Below are 21,842 nucleotides of genomic sequence, written 5' to 3' on the forward strand. Positions count from 1 at the left end.
CACCCAAAACTATAGTCAAGTTTCTAATCTTGATGTCAATTAACAATGTCAACTCTCATATTCCCAAATTCCAAGTCTAGGGTTAAGTGCCAATTCCTTCAAACATCATAATTCTAATGGTATTCATGTAATATGATATTCCTAGATTTGATTTCATATACTACCATGCCAAACTTAAAACATAATTTAATAGTCATAAGGGAAAATTAAATTGAAACCGAAGTGAAACACAACCTGCAAAGCCAGGAAAGCAAAATAAATACAAAGGTAGAACCTTCTAATGAATTACATGGAGATTTATAAGCCCATTTATCTTCAAAATCTACCCAATGATTAGCTGCAACACGTTACTTGGTCAATTAGTATGATGTGATTGTCCACTAACCCTTGTCCATATAACTTCAATAAGAAAATAAATTTGAAAGTTCAATTCCTTTGGCCTCCAATCAATATGTTTTGTGTACATCTATCTTAGAATCACTACATAGTTAGAGGATTTGGCGAGAAATTTACCCGAAGCAGTATGCCGCTTTTCTCATTGACGCTGAACCGCAACTCCTCTTGTCAAACACTTTTCTTTATTCTTAAATTAATTATGTACTAAAGGTAAAAATTCCTATTAACCTATTTTAATATTTCAGATTTTGCCCATTATTATTAACAATAAACAAATTACCCATAAATTAATTAGCTATAGTTAAATGACCTTTCGGGTCATTACAGAATGTTAGGCAAAAGTTAGATTACAATTCTATCACTACATTAAATTTAAATGTTATAAACTATTTAATAAATTAAATATTGAATAGTAAATCATCATATTAGTACATGAATCAACCACCATAAAGTTTCTTGAATATGTATTTTTTTTATTAATTTCATGTTGAGTTAAATTCATGAATTTTTCTATTTTTTCATCTTCCAATTAGAAATATGAATGGTTATGTTTGCCCTTAACAAAAAGAAGAAAAATCATATAGATCTATAGTATATTCTTTTTTGTATGTAAATATTTGCATTAATGTGAAGTACATTACATAGATTTCATTACCTCTAACTCTTCATTATGTAAATATATGCAACTCCCACTAATTATATTCATTGTGTTTTTTACTCCCACCTCTTATCCATGCTCAAATGGATTAATGTCATATTCATAACAACTCTAAGTGTTCTTCAATCTTATCCTATAAATAGTGACATTTGACACAATATTGTACACACACTTAAAATAGTTGGAAAAAAAGAAGAAGAGAAAATCTCTATGCACTTCACTTGTCTCTTTTTATTTGTTTTTTTTAATGTTTATGCTTCTTGTTTGCTATTATTGTATAAGTTTTTATTGTTATTAGTAATATTGAGAATTTACTGTGGTTTGTTGCTTTGTATACATTAACCTAGCATGTGGTATTTTAGTATACTTATTTAAATATTGTATTTGTACAATAATTAGTTATTTTTAATTTATGCACTTTTAGTCAATTTTATAATCAAGGATGCATTCTTTTTATTGGGAAGATATATGTACTTTTTATTGTAAAAACGGTGGATTGTTTATAGTAAATACCAATAAATTTGAAGCGGAGAAAATATGTCATTTGCAATACAAAATTTATATGAAATTTTTTGGGATAAACGTGCAACACACGTTTCCCAAACAATAGTATTACTATAAGTGGAAACAAAAAAAGTTAAAAGTTGAAATACCAAAATAACCCTATAAAGTTGAGTTACTACAATAATATCATTAATAAAATATATAGTTAAATAAATAATAAAATTTCTGTACTTTTTATAGAGTTGTTTATTGGGTTTATGATACTTTTTTAATATTAAATGAATAGGCATCAATCATCAATTTTATTTAGTCATGATGATCAAATTATGGACAATTGAAAAAGTTGCGAAAATTGTTCTATGTAGACCAAATTTCCGTAAATGTATCTTAATGGTCATTCTATTCTATACTAAAAGTGTGAAGAATGTTAGACAAAAGTTAGATTACCATTTTGTCCCTTTATCAAATACAAATACAAATATTATTAATTATCTAATAAATTGTTAATTAAATATTAAATAGTGAATTTTAATTACTACAAGGGAGAGTTACACATTAAGCCAATATCAAATTTATCAAATTCTTTTGGTTACAATTTATTCATGCTGTATCGTGAATTAATATTAAATTGTTATAAGTAATTATTATCAAGAAGACAAAAAGACTCCTAATTATATTGTTCAATGAATTACAAGTGAAGAACAAAGGTTATATAATTAAGTAGGAAATTGATGGCCTCTTTTAGTTTTTTCCTTGTATCACCCTCACCTAAGGTTTTCCTATTTAAAGTCACCTAGAAAGAGAAATGAATTTACAAATCTCATATCTGATCTTCTTACTAAAGTATGTTAATGTCAATTCTCTTATAAATTAAGATCCATTTTCTCATCTTTGGTATATCATTTCTTTCTTCTTGTTTGATTTCCTTTCTGGTCATAGTCATAGACCACAGAAGAAAAGTTGTCATCAATCTTTGTAGAACTGTTAAGGGTGATATCATTATTGGTGTATTTGGATCAAAGACGTTATGATCGATTGATTGATCAATTGTAAAGAATGTTTGGAAGGAAATAGTACTTTTTTTTTATCATGTTGTATGAATTACAACAAAATAATGAATTGGTTGTACTATTTTATGTAAAGTGATTATAGTGATGACCATTTGTAAGTGATTTTTGAATTAGTTTTAAATGTTCTTTTATAATGTATTCTTTTCTTATTATCCATTTTAGTTAAATATGTTCTCTGCTTATATAAAGAAAATTGTGTCTAGATTACAATTAAATAGATATTACTTATTTAGACTTTGTATAATTATTGGCGTGGAACATGTACAATATTATACTCCTTATTTTCAAATGTAATTAAAAATTATCTCAATGAAAGATTAGATATTTTATTATATGTCAGATCATTTGTGTTTTACATGAATATATAAAATATTTGGTAGATATGTTGAATGACTATACATGCATTTATAATTAGTTCATCACCTCATGAATTAGTATATTGCCTCTTTAATTAATAATAAAGAGATCTAAATGTATAAAGTTCATTATCAATGATCCATATAAAATTAGATAACTATTTTAATTTTCAAACAAACACTCTTACTCTAACAATTATATGTGTAACACTAATTGATAAGAATTCTTCCTATATCCACCATCATTTATACTTTTTAGTGAAACATAAATCTTATAAATACTTAACATTTACAAGTCAAACATTATAATAAGATGTCTAAAGACTTATGTGGAGCACGATTGTCATATACTATAAGTTTATAGTAATAGGTACACTTGGCTACACGCACGACGCACGTACTCAAAAATTAGTTATTATTAAAAGTGGGAAGCTCTACAGTACAAAGTTAAATTACCATTTTATCCTTTAAGCTTATATTTAGAGCTAGAAATTAAGGCTTGTTTTTGTTTTGTTAATGTGCAGTGAACAGAAACGTCTATGGTAAATAATAAGACTAATATAGTTAAGTATCTTTCATTATTTACCTGATATTAATATATTCTTATTAAACTTCATCTATTGAGCAATTATCAATTAATCTAAAGTTGAAAAGACTGTTGTTACAATATACATAACATTTATTTCTGATGATGAACATCAATTAGGAGGAAAAAGAAGAGTCGCCATTTTGTAAAAATGAATTTGGTTGCAGCTCTGTTTTATCATTCTTGCAACATTCACTCATATGCTTTCTGATTGCACTATCTAAAAGTCATAATTTTTCGTAAGCAATCTCACCTTTTAAAATGAGAAAATAAATAAAATAAGGGTAAATTACAGAAATCACATACTTTTAAGGCAAAATTACAATTTATCCCTTAAAAGTTTATAATTATAGAAATCCCTCCAAAGGATACAATAATATAAGCGCTGATACATTAATCTGATGCGCGAGATACATTAATCATTAAGTAAGATACATTACATTTTATACATGATACACTAATCTGATGCGCGAAAATGAGGGATTTTGGAGATTTGTAAAACTTATAGGGGATAATGGTAAAAAGTAAACTAAAAGGTGGGATTTCTGTAATTTTTCCAGTTACTGACGCTTAGTTAGGCGAGAAAGAGTTTCAAGTCAGGTTTTGAAAGATGATCTGTGGGATGGTTCTAGTTCATAAGTGAAGGCGCGAAGCGCTAGGCTATACAAAGCTCTGTCTAATGCAGGCAGGTGAATCCCTTACTTCAAATAGCTTTGGGTGAGGTATGCTAAGCAAGATAGCTCATTTCTTGGATAAGGGCTCTATATAGCCTTAGAATGCCGTCTTCTGGTAATACAAACCATATATTTTTTATTTTTTTTTTAAAAACACATTATAATTTTTTTGGATGAGATTTTTTTAATGAAATGTATTCAAATTTATCTCCTTGATAATATTATACTAAATATTTGTTTATACAAACAAAATACCAAATAATTACGGTTGACGCTCAATTTTGACCCTCCTTTCCTCTAATTCATTGTTTTCAAGCTTCCAAATTAATAATGTATAAAATTATCTTTTTCACAACTATTCTAACTACTACGACTATTTATTATTAATATTATTATCGTCGTGGTTATATTTCTATAGTTACTACTAAAATTATATGTTCTATTATCGAAATTACTATTATCACTTCTTACACCTCTTTTCTTAATTAATCGATTGTTTTCACCTTATTTCAAGTTTTGCATTTATTAAATCAATTATAAGTTCATATTTTGTATTTAATCATTAGTAAAATTTATTTTATTGATTTTTATGTGTACTTAGTACTTTGTATTTTGACACCCCTCAATGTTAATCCTGACTCTGCCACTATATACTGTTATTCTTTTATCTTTAGAAGATCACAGCGATTAGCGTTACTTTCTAATTAGCTCTATGTATGTGACTATAATATATACTTGGTTCTCGTGCGAGATCTGAAGCTATATTTCTTTCACATTTCAGCCGTCATTTATTTGAGAAATCGTTTCGTTTTTTTATGATTAAATCTTCATTTGAAATCAGCTTGTCACTGTTCATGTGGTGCCTTTGTATGAGGAGAAATGTGCAGCTCATGTTTTCTAATATAGAAACTTGTTTAAAGTAGGTTATTATTATTTTTACTTAGTATGAAGTTTTGTGCAGGTTTTTGTGCTTTTTAAAATAATTTTAGGCGTATTGTTTGAAGCTTTTCTCTTGATTTAAATACTAGTTTTTAAGTGTATGTCTTTCCAGCTAGTTGAATCATTTAGAGAATGCTTCTATTCTCGATTTAAAGTGATAATATGTATAATACCTTTGTAACTTAAATATGAGGGGACTTGCGTGTTATTTTTTTTGCACTTTGAATACATTATTGTAGTAGTTTGCTTTGAGCTCCGTTCGGCATTTGCACGCATCGTGTTTTGGACAGTATATTCGTCCTACGACTTAACTTGATTTTATATTTATTTTATACAATATAGTTTAAGGTCGATTCGTCTTACTAACTTTTTTTTACAATCTCTTTATTTGCATGAACACTTCTGGAGCTATTTGGAGTCTCTAAAAGAGACTCACCACCACCTCTAGATTTGAAAATGTGCATCCTCTCTTTCACCTTGCGCCTCTCGCTTTCTTGAGCAGCAAATCTGGAAAATTACTCCTTTTCTTTTACTCTTTATTACTTATATTATGCTTGTTTTTTTGGTCATTTTTGTGAATATTTATTATGTGACATCTTTTGCACTTTGGTGGCTATTTTTGGATGTTGATATATTTTGTCAACAGTAGAGTAGTTATTTTGAAAAGAAAAAATAAATAAAATAATATAAACCATATTTAAAAAATAAATAAAAAACACATTATAATTTTTTTCGATGAGTTTTTATTTTTTTATTTTTTATGAAATGTATTCAAACTAATCTCCTTGAAAATATTATACTAAATGTTTGTTTATACAAACAAAATACCATATAATTACTAAACAAAGAAGGTCAAAGAAAAAAAACCATAAAAAATGAGGTCATAAAGCATTACAATACTAAAAGTGGAAGAATGTTAGACAAAAGTTGGATTACACTTCTATCCATACATTAAATTTAAATGTTATATATTATTTAATAAATTAAATATTGAATAGTAAACCATCATATTAGTACATTTATTGCTCATTACAATTCTATCTTTCATTGGTGTTTCTTGCCACACTTTTAAGAATTATTTATAATTGTTGCATTTTATTGCTCATTACATACATGTTTTCATAATTTAGATAAATCTATAAATAATTACATGGGACACACATACAACACACGTGCCAAAAACTAGTTTATTTTTAAAAGGAACATGAAGATATGTGTGATTCATTAATGCATCGCTTTTAGGATATTCCAATATCTTGTATATGATTCCATTTAGTTAGAGTCATTTAGGGATATGCCATCGTCGAGCTCAAAAGTGTAGTGAATCTGTGTTATGTATTAATTATAACTTCATCTTTTTTTTACGTTTCTCTCCTATTTGGGCTATTCCGATGTGTGATTCGACAAAAATGTTTGCCAGCCTAAATGGTTGTTAATCTTTTTCTTTGCCTACCCATCGGTCCACCCTCCATCATTAGTGTCACACATTTGATAGGAGTTTCTTTTTTATTTTAAAGAAAATGACTACATCTACATCGTGGGTCTTTTTTTAATATATTTATGGAATAAGACATCAAAGACTAGAATAAAGTCGATGTCGCTTTTACTAAAGCATCCAATAGGAATGAAGCACTATCATTAATTAATAAAGCACTAATTGTTGTTTACTTACCAATACCATTAATTAATAAATTAATAAATTAATAATGCATTCAGAACTCAGATAATACACATTCCTGTTTGTGCTCATTACCAACTCTAATTATTGTTTGATCTCCTCACCCATCTCTATGTACTAGACAACACCTTGTGTCATATAATATTTAGATCTATGCTACGATCAATCAGTTAACAATTGATCGATTTATTATTGAGCTATCGAGGAATAACATGAGATTCAATAAGTTAACATTGAGGTGAGTTCCATTGATTCATAATTTATTTTCATACTTAAAAGGAAATCTTTATCCTCTGTATCTATATACTCCCCTTTCATCACTTGGTGACTGTTTTTTCTTTTAATTTCCTATAATCCCTTCATCTAACACCTGAAAAATACAATGAAGGATACACACACAAAGTCATAAAGAATAAAGTCTCCTACAGTCAAATCAACGAAAGAAGGAATTAATGAAAAAAAAGAAGAGAAAATCTCTATGCTTAAGTTTTAATGCTTTGTATACATTAACCTAGCATGTGGTATTTTAGAATCCTCATTTGAATATTGTATTTATACAATAGTTAGTTATTTTTACTTAATGCACTTTTAGTCAATTTTATAATTAAGGATATATTCTTTTTATTAGGAAAATATGTGTACTTTCTATTGTAAAAATGATGATTTTTTTTAGGAAATATGAATAGATTTGAAGGGCATAAAATATGTTATTTGCAATCAAAATTTGTATGAAGTATTTTGGGATAAACGTGCAACGCACGTTTTCAGAACTAGTATTACTAAAAGTGGGAACAAAAAAAAGTTAAAAGTTGAAATACCATTTTACCCCAACACTAAATTAAAATATTATAAATTTAATTACATGTTTAAATATTAGTGATAATCAATTACTACATTGAGTAAATGGAGAGTTCATGTGCTCAAAGAAGGATTGATTGTTTACTCTTCCAGATTTTAATGGAGCTTCATTGCATATATTTAATATTCTTAAAGTTATTCTTTTTTATCTATTTTGGCCCTTTGAAATTCCACTATTAGTGGTGTTTCACTTAAATATTATTTGCACTATTGTACTGGCTTTTTTTCCATATATAAAATTTAAAAAAAACTACTCATACAAATAAAATAGGACAAACTACTTGTACAAATAAAACAAAAAACTACTTAAATAAATGAATATAAAAGGAAAAAGGGACTCAAACTTGGTCTTCATCCACATGTATTGACTTGTCGGTGATAGACTTGTCTTCAAACCCTCCAGTTTTTCAAGGCAAGTTTAGAGAAAGGTCGTCAAATAGAAGAATTAGATCATTTGAAAAACCTAAGAGGTGAATTGACGATCAATGGTCAATAATTGGTCAGTGATAGAGAAGAAGCTCGAACAACATATTTACAAGAGAAATCGAATAACTACAAGCTGGCATATGTTTGGTTCCATGACGAACTAGAAGGAAGTGAGACCAATGATGAGTATGTTTTGGATGGTCTTCAACCTCATCCTAACTTGAAAACCTTAGCAGTAGTGGACTATTTAGGGACTAAATTTCCTTATGAATTTATAGTATTAGTATATTTTGGCTATAAAAGTCCCATTTTTGTGTTCAATATTTAGTAATCATAACTTAATTTGAGCTCTCATTTAAACCATAAATTTGCATGATTTAATTGCAGTCAAAGTCATGTACCCAAAAATTAATTTGAACTCATTAATCCTGTAAATCTCATATATACCCACAAGCCACAAAACAATGATTTTCTTTTAGTTTTTTGAGTCAAATAATAATAATTAGGTCTTGGGAATGCTCCTAGGTGGGATGATTTGGTTGATGAAAAAAACAGGTTTCACCTTCTCTTTTGAATGACAAATAAAGTTTCACCTTCTCTTTTGAATTTGTGCCTAAAAGTGTCTAAAAGTGTTATTGCAAAGAAGAATGAATCAAAGGCCTTAGCATTAGGGTCCCACTAATGCTTATGCTATTGATATGTGCGGTGATTTTTTTATGAGGATGAGGAAGATAATATGTTGGACGTATGCTTTGATAAAGGGGCTAGGAATTGGGATATCTCACTAGACATCAAAAAAAGTGGAAGCAACAAAAATAAAAAGAAGGCACATGGTAGGACTTACAGTTGGATGGTAAAGTAATTGGGGAGTTCATTCCAAAGCAACTACGATGCGAATGATAAAGCAAAATCATATGACAAATTTGAAGAAGAAGAAAAGAGGAAAATAATTAGGTGACTTTGTAGGTTATTTCATAAGTTGAGTGACTTTATTGCCACAAAAATTATCACTTGTATTCAAATTCGAAACACGTGAATTCTTCTTCTTTTGAAAGAGTTATACAGAATAAATACATTGGATTTCATGTTTATGTTGGAGAGATATTTATGCCATTGGATTCACTATTTGAATTGTTATTATCTTGCTTTTTGTGGCTCATCTGCAACAATGGCAGACCAAATGTGATTCTTTATTCAAATTATTGTGTGTATGAATTATATTATCTTTATTCAAACTCATTGTGTATGAATTATCTCTTTCTTTCAGCAAAATAAGACATTTTTGAGAAGAAGATTTTGTGAAGGAGCAAACGCAACGATGGCCGATCCTGTAATTGGTGCTACCGTTCAAGTTTTGCTTGAAAAGCTGCTTTCTCTCACTATTGAGGAATTCAGTAGCTCAAGGGACTGCAACAAAGATCTTGAAATGTTGACACAAAATGTATCCTTGATCCAAGCTTTCATTCATGATGCTGAAAGACGACAGGTTGAGGATCAGTCTGTGAAACTATGGCTCAACAGGCTTGAGAGAGCTGCTGAAAATGCTGAAAATGTGTTTGACAAATTCAGGTATGAATCTCTCAAAAGACAAGTGAAGATCAGAAACAATCCAATGAGAAAGGTCAGTGATTTCTTTTCTCATACTGCTTTTAAGAACAAAATGTCTCGAAAAATCAACAACATTAATGAGGAGTTGAGGGCTATCAATAAGGTAGCCAAAAACCTTGGGCTCCAAGCACTCATGGTTCCTCCTCGGAAAATACTGCCAATTCGAGAAACAGATTCCATAGTAGTTGCTTCGTATGTTGTTGGCTGAGACAACGATGTTGCTGAAATAAAGAGGAAGATGTTGAACATTAGAGATGATGTTGTTCTGTGCACCATTCCCATAGTGGGCATGGGGGGTTTAGGGAAAACAACTGTGGCCAAGAGAATTTTCAATGATGAACAGATCGAAAAACAATTTGAAAAGAGAGAATGGTTGTGTATACCTGAAATGACAGAAATTAAGAGCTTTCTTAAACTGATCCTCGAATCATTGACAGAGAGGAAAGTTGAGGTCCTGAGCAGAGATATAATAGTCAAGAAGCTCCGAGATGAACTGGCAGGAAGAAAGTATTTACTTGTCCTGGATGATTTGTGGCGTGTTGACTCTACATTGTGGGACGAGTTTGTGGACACCTTGCGAGGAATAAATACATCCCAAGGAAACTTCATTCTCGTTACTACTCGTATGGAATTGGTGGCGTCCACAGTAGCAGCAGCAGGTCCTCATATGTTGGAAAAATTAGCAGAAGATCATTGTTGGTCCATTTTCAAACAAAGAGCATTTGTTGATGGGAAAATTCCAGAGGAAATAGTGAGCATGGAGAAAAGGATTGTTGAGATGTGTCAAGGTCTACCATTGGCGGCTAGTGTGCTGGGAGGCCTCTTACGCAGTAAGGAAAAACATGAATGGAAGGCAATTCTTGATGGCAACCCCCTTGTTGCAGGTGAAAATGATAAAGGAGAAAAGAGCATAAAGAAAATCCTAAAACTCAGCTATGATTATCTACCATCTCCACAACTGAAAAAATGCTTTGCTTACTTTGCAATGTTTCCAAAAGATTTTGAGTTTGAAAAGGAACAACTTATCCAACTCTGGATGGCAGAAGGCTTTCTCCATCCATGTCAAGAGACCACTGTGATGGAAGACGTTGGGCACAGGTTTTTTCAAATCTTGTTGCAAAATTCCTTGCTACAAGATGTTGAGTTTGATGAGCACAACAATATAACACATTGTAAGATGCATGATCTTGTGCATGATTTGGCTGGAGATATCTTAAAATCTAAACTATTTGATCCGAAGGGCAACGATGGAGAAAAACTTTCTCAAGTTCGATACTTTGGATGTGAGTTACCAGGGGATCAAATAGATAAGATATATGAGCCAGAACGTTTGTGCACACTGTTTTGGAGAAACAATTATATATTGGAAGATATATTGTGCTTTAAGCTCTTGAGAGTTTTAGATTTGTCCAGTTCAGGAATCAACGAGTTGTCGGCCAAAATCGGGAAGCTGATATACTTGAGATATCTTGATCTCTCGAACACTGGGATCACAGCCTTGCCCAACTCCATTTGCGAGCTCTATAATTTGCAAACACTTAGAGTCGATGAATGCTACTCACTCGAGGAACTTCCATATGAGATGGGAAATATGATAAGTTTGAGACACATATATTACACTTCTGTTGACAAAAGTACTTAGCATTGGGGAGGACACTGTATTCACAATGAACATTTTCAGATGCCACTTAATATGGGGCAATTGACTAGTCTTCAAACCCTCAAGTTTTTCAAGGTAGGTTTAGAGAAAGGTCGTCAAATAGAAGAATTAGGTCATTTGAAAAACCTAAGAGGTGAATTGAGGATCGATGGTCTCCAATTGGTCTGTGATAAAGAAGAGGCTCGTACAGCATATTTACAGGAGAAACCAAATATCTGCAAGCTGGCATATTTATGGTCCCATGATGAATCAGAAGGCTGTGAGATCAATGATGAGCATGTGTTGGATGGTCTTCAACCGCATCCTAACTTGAAAACCTTAGAAGTGTGGAACTATTTGGGGACTAAATTTCCTTCATGGTTCAGTGAAGAATTGATACCAAATTTGGTCAAGTTGATATTAAGTGGTTGCAAAAGGTGTAAAGAAATTCCATCTCTTGGTCAACTGAAGTTCCTTCGGCATCTTGAACTGGTAGGATTCCATGAGTTGGAATGCATTGGACCTGCTTTATATGGTGTTGGGATTAGCAATATTGGATCAAGCAGCATTATCCAAGTGTTCCCGTCATTGAAAGAACTAGTATTGGAGGATATGAGTATCCTTATTGAGTGGAAGGGAGCTGAAGTTGGAGTAAGAATGTCTCCTGGGCTTGAGAAGTTGCGGATTACAGACTGTCCATTGTTAAAAAGTATTCCAAATCAATTCGAAATCCTGCGTGAATTAAGTATTGAAGGAGTTGACAGTGAAATGCCATTGTTGAACTTGTGCAGCAACTTGACATCTCTTGTGTTTCTTGCTGTTAGTAATGTGAAAGAGCTCACTTGTCTTCCAGATGAGATGCTACGCAGCAACGTTTCTCTTCAACACCTATCAGTCTTCAACTGTGGAGAGTTTCGTGAATTGCCACAAAGCTTGTACAATCTCCATTCTCTTGAGAGATTAGTGATTGCCTGCTGCACCAATTTCAGTTCTCTTCCTGTTCCCAGTGGGGACAACAATTTGCCTTCCCTCAAATTATTGCAATTAATGAATTGTGATGGATTGATCAGTTTACCAATTGGAATGCTAGATCAATGCCGGTCTCTAGAGGTTTTGAGTGTCAGATGCTGTAACAACTTGGTTTCATTCCCTTTACATATGTGGGAAATGCATTCACTTTTACATTTGCGTATATCACTATGTCCCAAATTGATTAGTGTACCCGAAGTGGGCCTTCACCGTCTCACTGGGTTATGGGGATTGGAAATTGGTCCTTTCTCAGAGATGATGGATTTTGATGCATTCCAATTGATTTTTAATGGCATTCAGCAGCTGTTGTCCCTTCATGTTCTGACGGTGTACGGACATGGGCACTGGGATTCTCTGCCCTATCAGCTTATGCAACTCTCTTACCTAAGAGAGATCATAATAGGTGATTTTGGAATTGAGGCTCTTCCTCCTAGACTTGACAACCTTACTTCTCTTGAAAGCTTAACGCTAGTGGGGTGCGAACGGCTACAACATCTGAACTTCTCAGATGCCATGCCCAAATTACGGCATCTGTGGATACATGATTGTCCATTGTTAGAAGCTCTGTCGGATGGGCTTGGAAACCTTGTTTCTTTGCAAGAGTTACATTTACAGAACTGTGAAAAACTAGAGCATCTGCCATCCCGAGATGCGATGCGACGCCTCACTAAATTATGGAACCTGGAAATTAGAGGCTGCCCAAAGTTAGGAGAAAGTTGCACCAACTCCCAGCGGTCCAAGATTTCCCATATTTCAAATATTGAAGTAGGTGGGAGGATAATTAACAACAGACGTAAGTCTCTGTTTCTCTTTCACTTTCTAAGTCACTCGCATTTTTAATTAGAGTATTATTTTCCACGAGTTCCAGAAAAGAAGTTTTGTAAGTAATTTAATATTTTTTCCTGAAATTATTTTGACATAAAAAGAAATGCTAGATGAATGAGTAGTTCAACCAACCAACAAGTACCATGTCCTTTTCTTATGATACTTCAACTGCTTGATACAGATATATGTAGTGTTGTAGACTTTCACTTGAAATCTATTTTTACTTCTTGATCAACTCAGGTACTATGGTCAAGGTAGCAAAGGGTATCCGTGGACCGAGCCATTGAATACTGTTCATGAGCTATTCATAAGATGAAGCTAGTAGGTTGCTGTAAATCAAAGACAAAATGTATGTCCCGGCTGACACGCGATTCTTAGATGCAAGACAGATTTCATTTTGGATTCTCTAAATTATGTTCACAGTCTTCAACATTAATTTTTTTTCCTATTTCATTTTCAGGGGACTGATTGGAACGTTGTGGACATTGGTGCCGTTGGAGATTCTGGTTGCACAAAGCTGGAAAATTCAAGGTAAGTCAATTTTTGTTCATAAAAGATTGCAAATGGTGCTTTTACAGCATCCTATTTACCTTGTATCTTTGTTTTTTTTGTTAATATTGTTGTTTGTTAATTGAAAACTCTCTTGTAACAATCCTAAGTAAATTCATATAAGTTCCTTAATAAAAATAATCTTACATTGGTTTGATTTTTTAGACAGTAGAGATGAATCTATTTATGTATGCACACTTGTTGTGACTTTCGCTTCACAGCAAAGGATAATTCATTGAAACATTTGCAATGCACGAATAAGACTGCTATCCTTAGCAATACCTATTTATCTTATTAGTTCTTGCTTTCATCTAAAATCTCTTTTTCATGGTTGTTTGTTATGAGTTGCTTCTCCATTTCAGAAGGTGCCAAAAACTGACTTTTTACCGTATCCTATGTTTAAGCTTCTTGGTTGAAACAACGGTATGCATGGATGGACCTTGTGGAGATGGTAGACTGGAGCAGACTTCTCTTAGATGTGTTTAAGTTTCATGATTGGCAAGGGAAATTGCATTTGGCGGAAACTGGTGTGGAGATATTATTTACTTGTAAGACTAAGATTTGACAGCAGAGGTCTTTCTTGTACATGCCTTTTTGTACAAATAGAGTTTTTGTTTATTAGGAGAATCGCTCATTTTCTATAGGACTCTAGAGATGTACTCTGCCTGAGGCCTCTCTTCCCTTCAAAGTATCCATATCCATCTCCGTTTATGTTAATAGTGAACTTGGTTGAAGAGACATGACATGTCATCACCAAGTTCTTAAAGTATACTGGAAATCGATATCCTTTCAGAGCTTCACTTATGAAATCCCAACTGATATCTCATATTTTTTTTCTTTAGTCAATTTTCATGAGACATGCAGGAGTTGTTTTCCTATTATAGTGTCTCAAATAATGAGTATATTGTTTCGATCTCAACAATATGCTCATTATTTGAGTTCAATCATATCTTGAGGGTACATCAAAAGCTTGGATCCACGATGTGACGAAGTTCGCATGAACATCATTGTACTTTTTGGAATTCAAAAGAGATGAACAATAGTGTACTGTTGTTTGTAAATTGATAACTCTCAAGAAATGTATATAAGTTTCTTAATAGACTCATATTTATGTCTTCTGCAATTCTGGTTTTATTTTCATGCTTTAGACAGTACAACTTTTATGAATATATGACACACTTGTCGTTACTTTCACCTCACAGGACAATTTCTCCGTTCATTAAAACTTCTGCTAATGAAGGACTTCAACAAAGATAGTTGTCATGATTAGTTTTGCGAAGAGTGACCCACTGGCTCTTAAAATGTTCTTGGCAGTATCTGTTCATCTTAACAAGTCTTGCTTTATCCTTTTTTTAGTGGTCACTTGTAATGATATGCTGTGACAACTTAGTTTCATTATGCTATTTTTAGTTTTGATGATTAGACAAACAAAGGAATCTTGTAAGGGAACCTGATCCTTTGTGCCAATACGTGAACAAATGACAGCTGGAAAAGTACAGAAGTTAGTGCACGACTCCCAAGCGTGACAGAATCCTCTGCCAGTAGCTGGCCTCTAAGGTTGTGTATGTATTAATTGTGACTTCTTTTTTTTTTTTTATGTTTCTCTCCTATTTGGGCTATTCTGATGTGTGATTCGACAAAAATGCTTGCCAGCCTAAATGGATATTAATCTTTTTCTTTGGCCTACCCTCATCGGTCCACCCTCCATCATTAGTATCACACATTTGATATGAGTTTCTTTTTTGTTTTAAAGAAAATGACTACATCTACATCGTGGGTCTTTTTTTAATATATTTTATGGAACTAGTTTTGGACACGTGCGTCGCACGTGTATTCCTATCAGTTAATACATACTTACAAAACATAAATATTGTTAAAACATGTGTATGGGATTCAAAATTGAATTAGAAGAGAAAAAAAATACAAACTGGTAATTAATATTTTCATATGTTAAAGCGATATCGTAGTTGAACTTGAAATGCATGGGCAAGACAACAATTATAGTTTAAAACTAATTGTTGAAGTTATAATTTGACTTTGTTTCTTTCTATAAAGTCTGTTCTGTGTAACAAGTAAAACTATTAATTAAGATATAATAACATTATATTGGATTTTTAATCTGACTTATATTTAGCGTGAATAAAATCATTTGACATAAGCCTCCAAAATGATATATATGTATCGTGAAAGTAAAAGTATTTCTTACTCAATATTTAAAAATGTCGATCATCATATTTTGAACTTCAATACTTCATTTGGGGGACATAAAGAGAGTGTATTTTATTTTAAAATTAGAGGAGAGGTAGAATGAAGAATAAGAAATGACAACAAATTTAAAGAAAAAATCAAACTGAAAAACTGGTATTGCTTGAGTGACAAAAGCAAGTCGGGGTTATTTTTTTTGGCTTATCAAACCAAAGTATACCTATTCTTTCTTTTATGACTTCTAGAAGAGAAATTATAGTATTGCAATATTTTTTATATTTTTGATTTTGCGATCATTGAAAGCAATCTTCAGTGACACAAAGATCTCCCCACAACAACCTTCGTTACGATAGAAATGCGGGACATAAAAAATCAAACAAAAGGCAAAGCCATATTCCCTGTTTACAGAAGAAAGAAAAAGTTGTAATATATTTTATATACATACTATTCTCAAATATATCCAAAATTAACTCAAACAATAAAAAAAAGAAATATATTTACATAAAAGCGAGAAAGAAAACATCATTTACGTCACTAAATTAAACACCATCCACTGCTTTCACCTCAGAAGTTAATGTGTGAACTTCAAATTATTAGAATTTCTTACGTTGTTTTTTCTCATAACCTACATGCATAAACAATTAAATGTATAATTATATGCAATTATAGTGTGTAATACATAAAGTATAATATATACAAATCCTAAATAATATAATTTAATAAAGCAAGAATTTGGACATTACTAAATATGAGATTGTAAAAATGCATCAACAAGTTTCTCAATTTAGTTGACGCAGAAGAGGTAAAATATAATACCAGCACTTCAACACTAAAAAACATATGAGAACTAATATATATATATATATATATTATAAAAAAGAATTGTATACCTAATTTGTAGATGTGGAAACTATCCTGTCACTTGAAAAATATAACTTCAAATTCATTTAAAAATGAATTGAAGGATCTTGAAGCACTATAAACTTTTGTTCCATAATGATTTGAAAGTCCAAAATATTCATGCTTTACAAAAATGATAATTCTGTTAAGAAATTACCACAGAGAAAACAACAAAATAGGGAAGTTATCATCATATATTATAGCTGCTTGTAATCTTGATGCCACCAAAGCTGAGAAAGAAAAATTGACAAACATAAATACAATTAAATATGATATACCTATAGATCATGAAATCTAAAATTAAAATAATACGAAGAGATCAAATAAAAGTAAGGATTTGGCAATTAGCAATTGTATAACTAACCTTTCATCATACACTTGTTTGATATTATTCAATATCCGTATTTATAAATTTGAAAAACTCATCTTCATTCAATATAGGCAAATGAAGAGACAAGAGTTCTAACAAATTAATTTATGGAAAAGAGGGTTTTGAAAACTGATACACATCTTTTTATCTTCCCTTTTCTTTAATGTCTTTAATTTCACATTTAATTGGATAATATATTTAAACATTTTTTTGGACTTCTTAAAACAACGATTTAGTTTGGAAAAGTCTTAAAACAATGTAAATGGTTGACTATGATAAATAATGTAATGTGACTTTTCATATTTTTTCCAGTTTTTTATGATATTCAGAAAGCTTAGAGGTAATTAAAGTTTAATATTTAATTAATAATTAATGAGATAATGTATAATTTTTATTTAGTGTAGGGGTAAAATGGTAATCTAACTTTACACTTTGGAGCTTCCCACTTATAATAATATATGATAAGACATCAAAGACTAGAATAAAGGCGAAGTCGTTTTTACTAAAGCATCCAATAGGAATGAAGCACTATCATTAATTAATAAAGCACTAATTGTTGTTTACCTACCAATACCATTAATTAATAAATTAATAATGCATTCAGAACTCATATAATACACACTCCAGTCTGTTTGTGCTCATTACCAACTCTAATTTTTGTTTGATCTCCTCACCCATCTCTATGTACTAGACAACACCTTGTGTCATACAGTATTCAGATCTACTACGATCAATCAGTTAACAATCGATCGATCTATCATTGAGCTATTGAAGAATAACAGGAGATTCAATAAGTTAATATTGAGGTGAGTTCCATTGATTCATAATTTATTTTCATACTTAAAAGGAAATCTTTATCCTCTGAATCTATATATATACTCCCCCTTCATCACTCGGTGACTGTTTTTCCTTTTAATTTCCTATAATCCCTTCATCTAACACCTTAAAAATACAATGAAGGATACACATACACAAGTCATAAAGAATAGAAAGCTAACAAATATTTTTCGTTCCAATTAGTCTCCTACAGTCAAATAAACGAAAGAAGGAATTAATGAAAAAAAAAAGAAGAGAAAATCTCTATGCTTAAGTTTTGTTGCTTTGTATACATTAACCTAGCATGTGGTATTTTAGAATCCTCATTTGAGTATTGTATTTATACAATAGTTAGTTATTTTTACTTTATGCACTTTTAGTCAATTTTATTATAATTAAGGATATAATCTTTTTATTAGGAAAATATGTGTACTTTCTATTGTAAAAATGATGAATTTTTAGGAAATATTAATAGATTGAATGGCATAAAATATGTTATTTGCAATCAAAATTTATATGAAGTATTTTGGAATAAACGTGCAGTGCACATTTCCAGAACTAGTATAACTAAAAGTGGGAACAAAAAAAAGTTTAAAGTTGAAATACCATTTTACCCCAAAATTAAATTAAAATATTATAAATTTAATTACATGTTTAAATATTAGTGATAATCAATTACTACATTGAGTAAATGGAGAGTTCATGTGCTCAAAGGAGGATTGTTTACTCTTCCAGATTTTAATGGAGCTTCATTGCATATATAATATATTCTTAAAGTTGTTCTTTTTTATCTATTTTGGCCCTTTGAAATTCCACTATTAGTGGTGTTTCACTTAAATATTATTTGCACTTCTTTTTCTTATCTACAATTTTTAATTATTTTTCTTCTTTATGTGTTTTAAATATTTGTCTCCATAACTTATATCTAATTACCTATTCAATTGTCATGCTTAATATCCATAATTTTCATGGTTTTCATATTCATAACCTTAAAATATTTAATTTAAAACTTTAAGATTGTCTTTTGATATTCCTCTATTTTTATCTATATAGATTTATTTTTTTCAGTTTCATGAAACTCATCAAAACTATCCTTTTCATTTTATAGTTAAAGTAGTGAAGCCATCAACATCTAAAGTATATGATATATCTACCTTAGTCTGATTATATACACTTTACGAAAATGAAGTGATTTTTCTATTTGATTTGTGCTTTAGTTTGAGTCGATGGAGAAGACTTTTAAATTTGATTGGATATGAGAGAAGATGTCGACAAAAACTCCGAAAATTATGTACCGGTTTTGTATTTCTTTTTCCATTTATATATTGTTATGCTTAAAGTCTTATGAAGGATGTGTATGCTATTTTTCTTCTTCTATGTTTATTTCTTATATTTTTTCTCTATTAATTTTCTATAAAAAAAAACTATCATTATAACATTTATTTGAGATTGTTGCATTGTAGTACTTATTACATACAAGTTTTCATTGAATTTTAATCGTACTAACGAATTTATAAAATTTTGCATGGGACATCCAGAAACTAGTAATTGAGATAAGTGTAAAAAACACACTTAAATTATCTCCTTTTATTGTGTTTCATGCCTAAACTATTGTGAGTGAATTTTATAGCTAAACTATCACTTATTAGTTTGAAAACCACACCCCAATGATGTGTGTATTTGAAAAAACTTTGCTACATGGATAAAATATTTCACCATGACAAAAAAAATTAAACTATTAATATAGTAAAAAATTAAAGTATTACTATCCCCAAAAATAGAAATTATTTTTTTAAAAAATAAAATTTAAAAATACTTTTTTCACCCTACTCCACCACCTCCTCCTCCCTCCTCCCCCCTTCCTATTGTCCTTTAATTTTTTTAAAAATCATACTTCACCCCCTCCCCCACCCCCACCCACCAGTCACTCTTTTCTAAAAAAAAAATTATGTCATTTTTATATATTTTTTTAAATTAAAAATAAAATTCTACCACACCCCGTCTAATCCTTTGCTCCTAATTTATTTATTTATTTTACATAATTCTTGTTTTATGTTAGATATGCGCAGGCGCGCGGGCGCACACATATATATATATATATAACAAAATGTAATATTTTTTTTTAAAAAATTTGTAAAAGATTTAAAAAATCTAAAAAATTGACGGGGGGAGTACGGTGAGAGGAATTGATGGAGTGCGATAAGAAAAAAAAAACAGTTTAAATTTTATTTCATATAAAAAAAATTATTTTTCTAGGATAGTGATTCTTTAATGTTTAACTTTAACTAATATTAATAATTTATTTAATATGTCAAGATTGAATGTTTTATCCTTGCAAAGTGTTATGTGAAATTTTTTTAAAATAAAAGAAAGAGTGTAGTACACGCATCAGGAAGAGAGGAGATTTGTCCCTTTCATTCCCTCTTCTTCATCATCTTTTGTGAGTAGATGTTCTTTTGCTGGGTTTTGTCTCTACGTTGAAAGAAATCCACTAATGTTACAACAAGTGGAAGAGAATACATGATTGTACTGGACTTTTTTTTCCATATATAAAATTAAAAAAATTACTCAAACAAATAAAATAAAACTACTTGTACAAATCATATATATATAATAAGCCACAATGCAAATATATATAAAGTATTTAGTTACATTGTAACTATCTTGTTAGCTTTCAACCAAAAGCTAACAAGATTTTTAGTTACATATTTATTATTTAGTTAAATAATAAATATGTCATTATATGAGCTATTTATTACTCATTCTTTTTGAATTTGTTAATATGATTTTGATATGACACATAGTTTACGAAAGTAAATTAGATTTTGAAAAAAAACATTATTTACGAAAGTAAATTAGATTTTGAGAAAAAACATTAAGTCATACTTGAAGTTGTCCCAGATTTTCAAAAAGACACCTTAACTTTGTGTGCGTCCTATTATCCCACAAAACATTCAAAATCACAATAAATACACATTTTTTACACAATATTTTCATTTTGGACAGAAATATCCTTCGAATGTGCAATTTCTTAAAAACAAAAAGTCGGACCCATTATTGATGTATTGAAGGATGCTTTGGTCATTTCCTATGATGAATTCGTTTTGTTTGTTTCTTTTAAATTTATTTTACTATACTAAATAATTGTATAAAATATTATGAATCACGATAATTAATTACTTAAATATTTAAAAGATATAAAAATATATAAAAGAACTTATTGACTCTTCAAATTTTACAGGTGACACATAAATTGGGACAAATGAAATAATATATATTATTTGAAAATTTCTTAGAAAGTACTATAAATTACAATAATTAACAGCTAGAAATATTTCAAAGACGAAAAAATTTGATTGAATCTCAAAATATCTTTTAGTACTACATAAATTGAGAAAGAAGAAATAACCTCTATTATTTGAAAATGACGTAAAAATATTACAAATCATACAATAAGAATTAACAATTTAAAACTTTAAAAGACTTTAATGCTTTATACTTATTCTATTTTCACTTTGGACAAAAATATCCTCCCAATATGCATATTTTTTAAACAAAAAGTGGGACCTATTATTGATGTATTCAAGGATGCTTTGGTAATTTTTCTATGATGAATTCGTTTTGTTTGTTGTTTAATTTTTTTAAAAATAATTGTATAAAATATTATAAATCACAATAATTATTTACTTAAATATTCAAAAGATATAAAAATATGTAAAAGATCTGATTAACTCTTCAAATTTTATCGGTGACACA

The 21,842-nt window shown here is 30.2% G+C and overlaps 1 protein-coding gene and 2 long non-coding RNA genes across 5 annotated transcripts in view; 2 read left to right on the plus strand and 1 right to left on the minus strand.

Moving 5' to 3' along the window:
* LOC125865606 (putative disease resistance protein RGA4) overlaps nucleotides 1-21,842 on the plus strand; it is a 39,927-nt gene that overhangs the window by 8,928 nt on the left and 9,157 nt on the right. The window contains exon 1 of one of the 3 annotated variants that reach the window (XM_049545810.1): nucleotides 9,992-10,851. The exons of the other annotated variants lie outside the window; for them this stretch is intronic. Within the exon in view, the coding sequence (XP_049401767.1) occupies nucleotides 9,992-10,851 (860 nt within the window). Of the gene's footprint in view, nucleotides 1-9,991; nucleotides 10,852-21,842 lie in introns of those variants that run through there. 3 annotated transcript variants of the gene reach the window in all.
* The window catches only part of LOC125865609 (uncharacterized), a 16,756-nt gene continuing 6,501 nt past the window's right edge, over nucleotides 11,588-21,842 (minus strand). The window contains exon 2 of the long non-coding RNA XR_007446368.1: nucleotides 11,588-11,730. This is a non-coding gene — a long non-coding RNA (uncharacterized LOC125865609). The remainder of the gene's footprint in view (nucleotides 11,731-21,842) is intronic.
* LOC125865607 (uncharacterized) lies at nucleotides 12,894-14,412 on the plus strand. Its single transcript, XR_007446366.1, has 4 exons — nucleotides 12,894-13,214; nucleotides 13,487-13,595; nucleotides 13,707-13,777; nucleotides 14,200-14,412. It is a non-coding gene; the product is annotated as an uncharacterized LOC125865607 (long non-coding RNA).

This window comes from Solanum stenotomum, chromosome 5 (assembly GCF_019186545.1).
Source record: "Solanum stenotomum isolate F172 chromosome 5, ASM1918654v1, whole genome shotgun sequence".
Taxonomy (NCBI): Eukaryota; Viridiplantae; Streptophyta; class Magnoliopsida; order Solanales; family Solanaceae; genus Solanum; species Solanum stenotomum.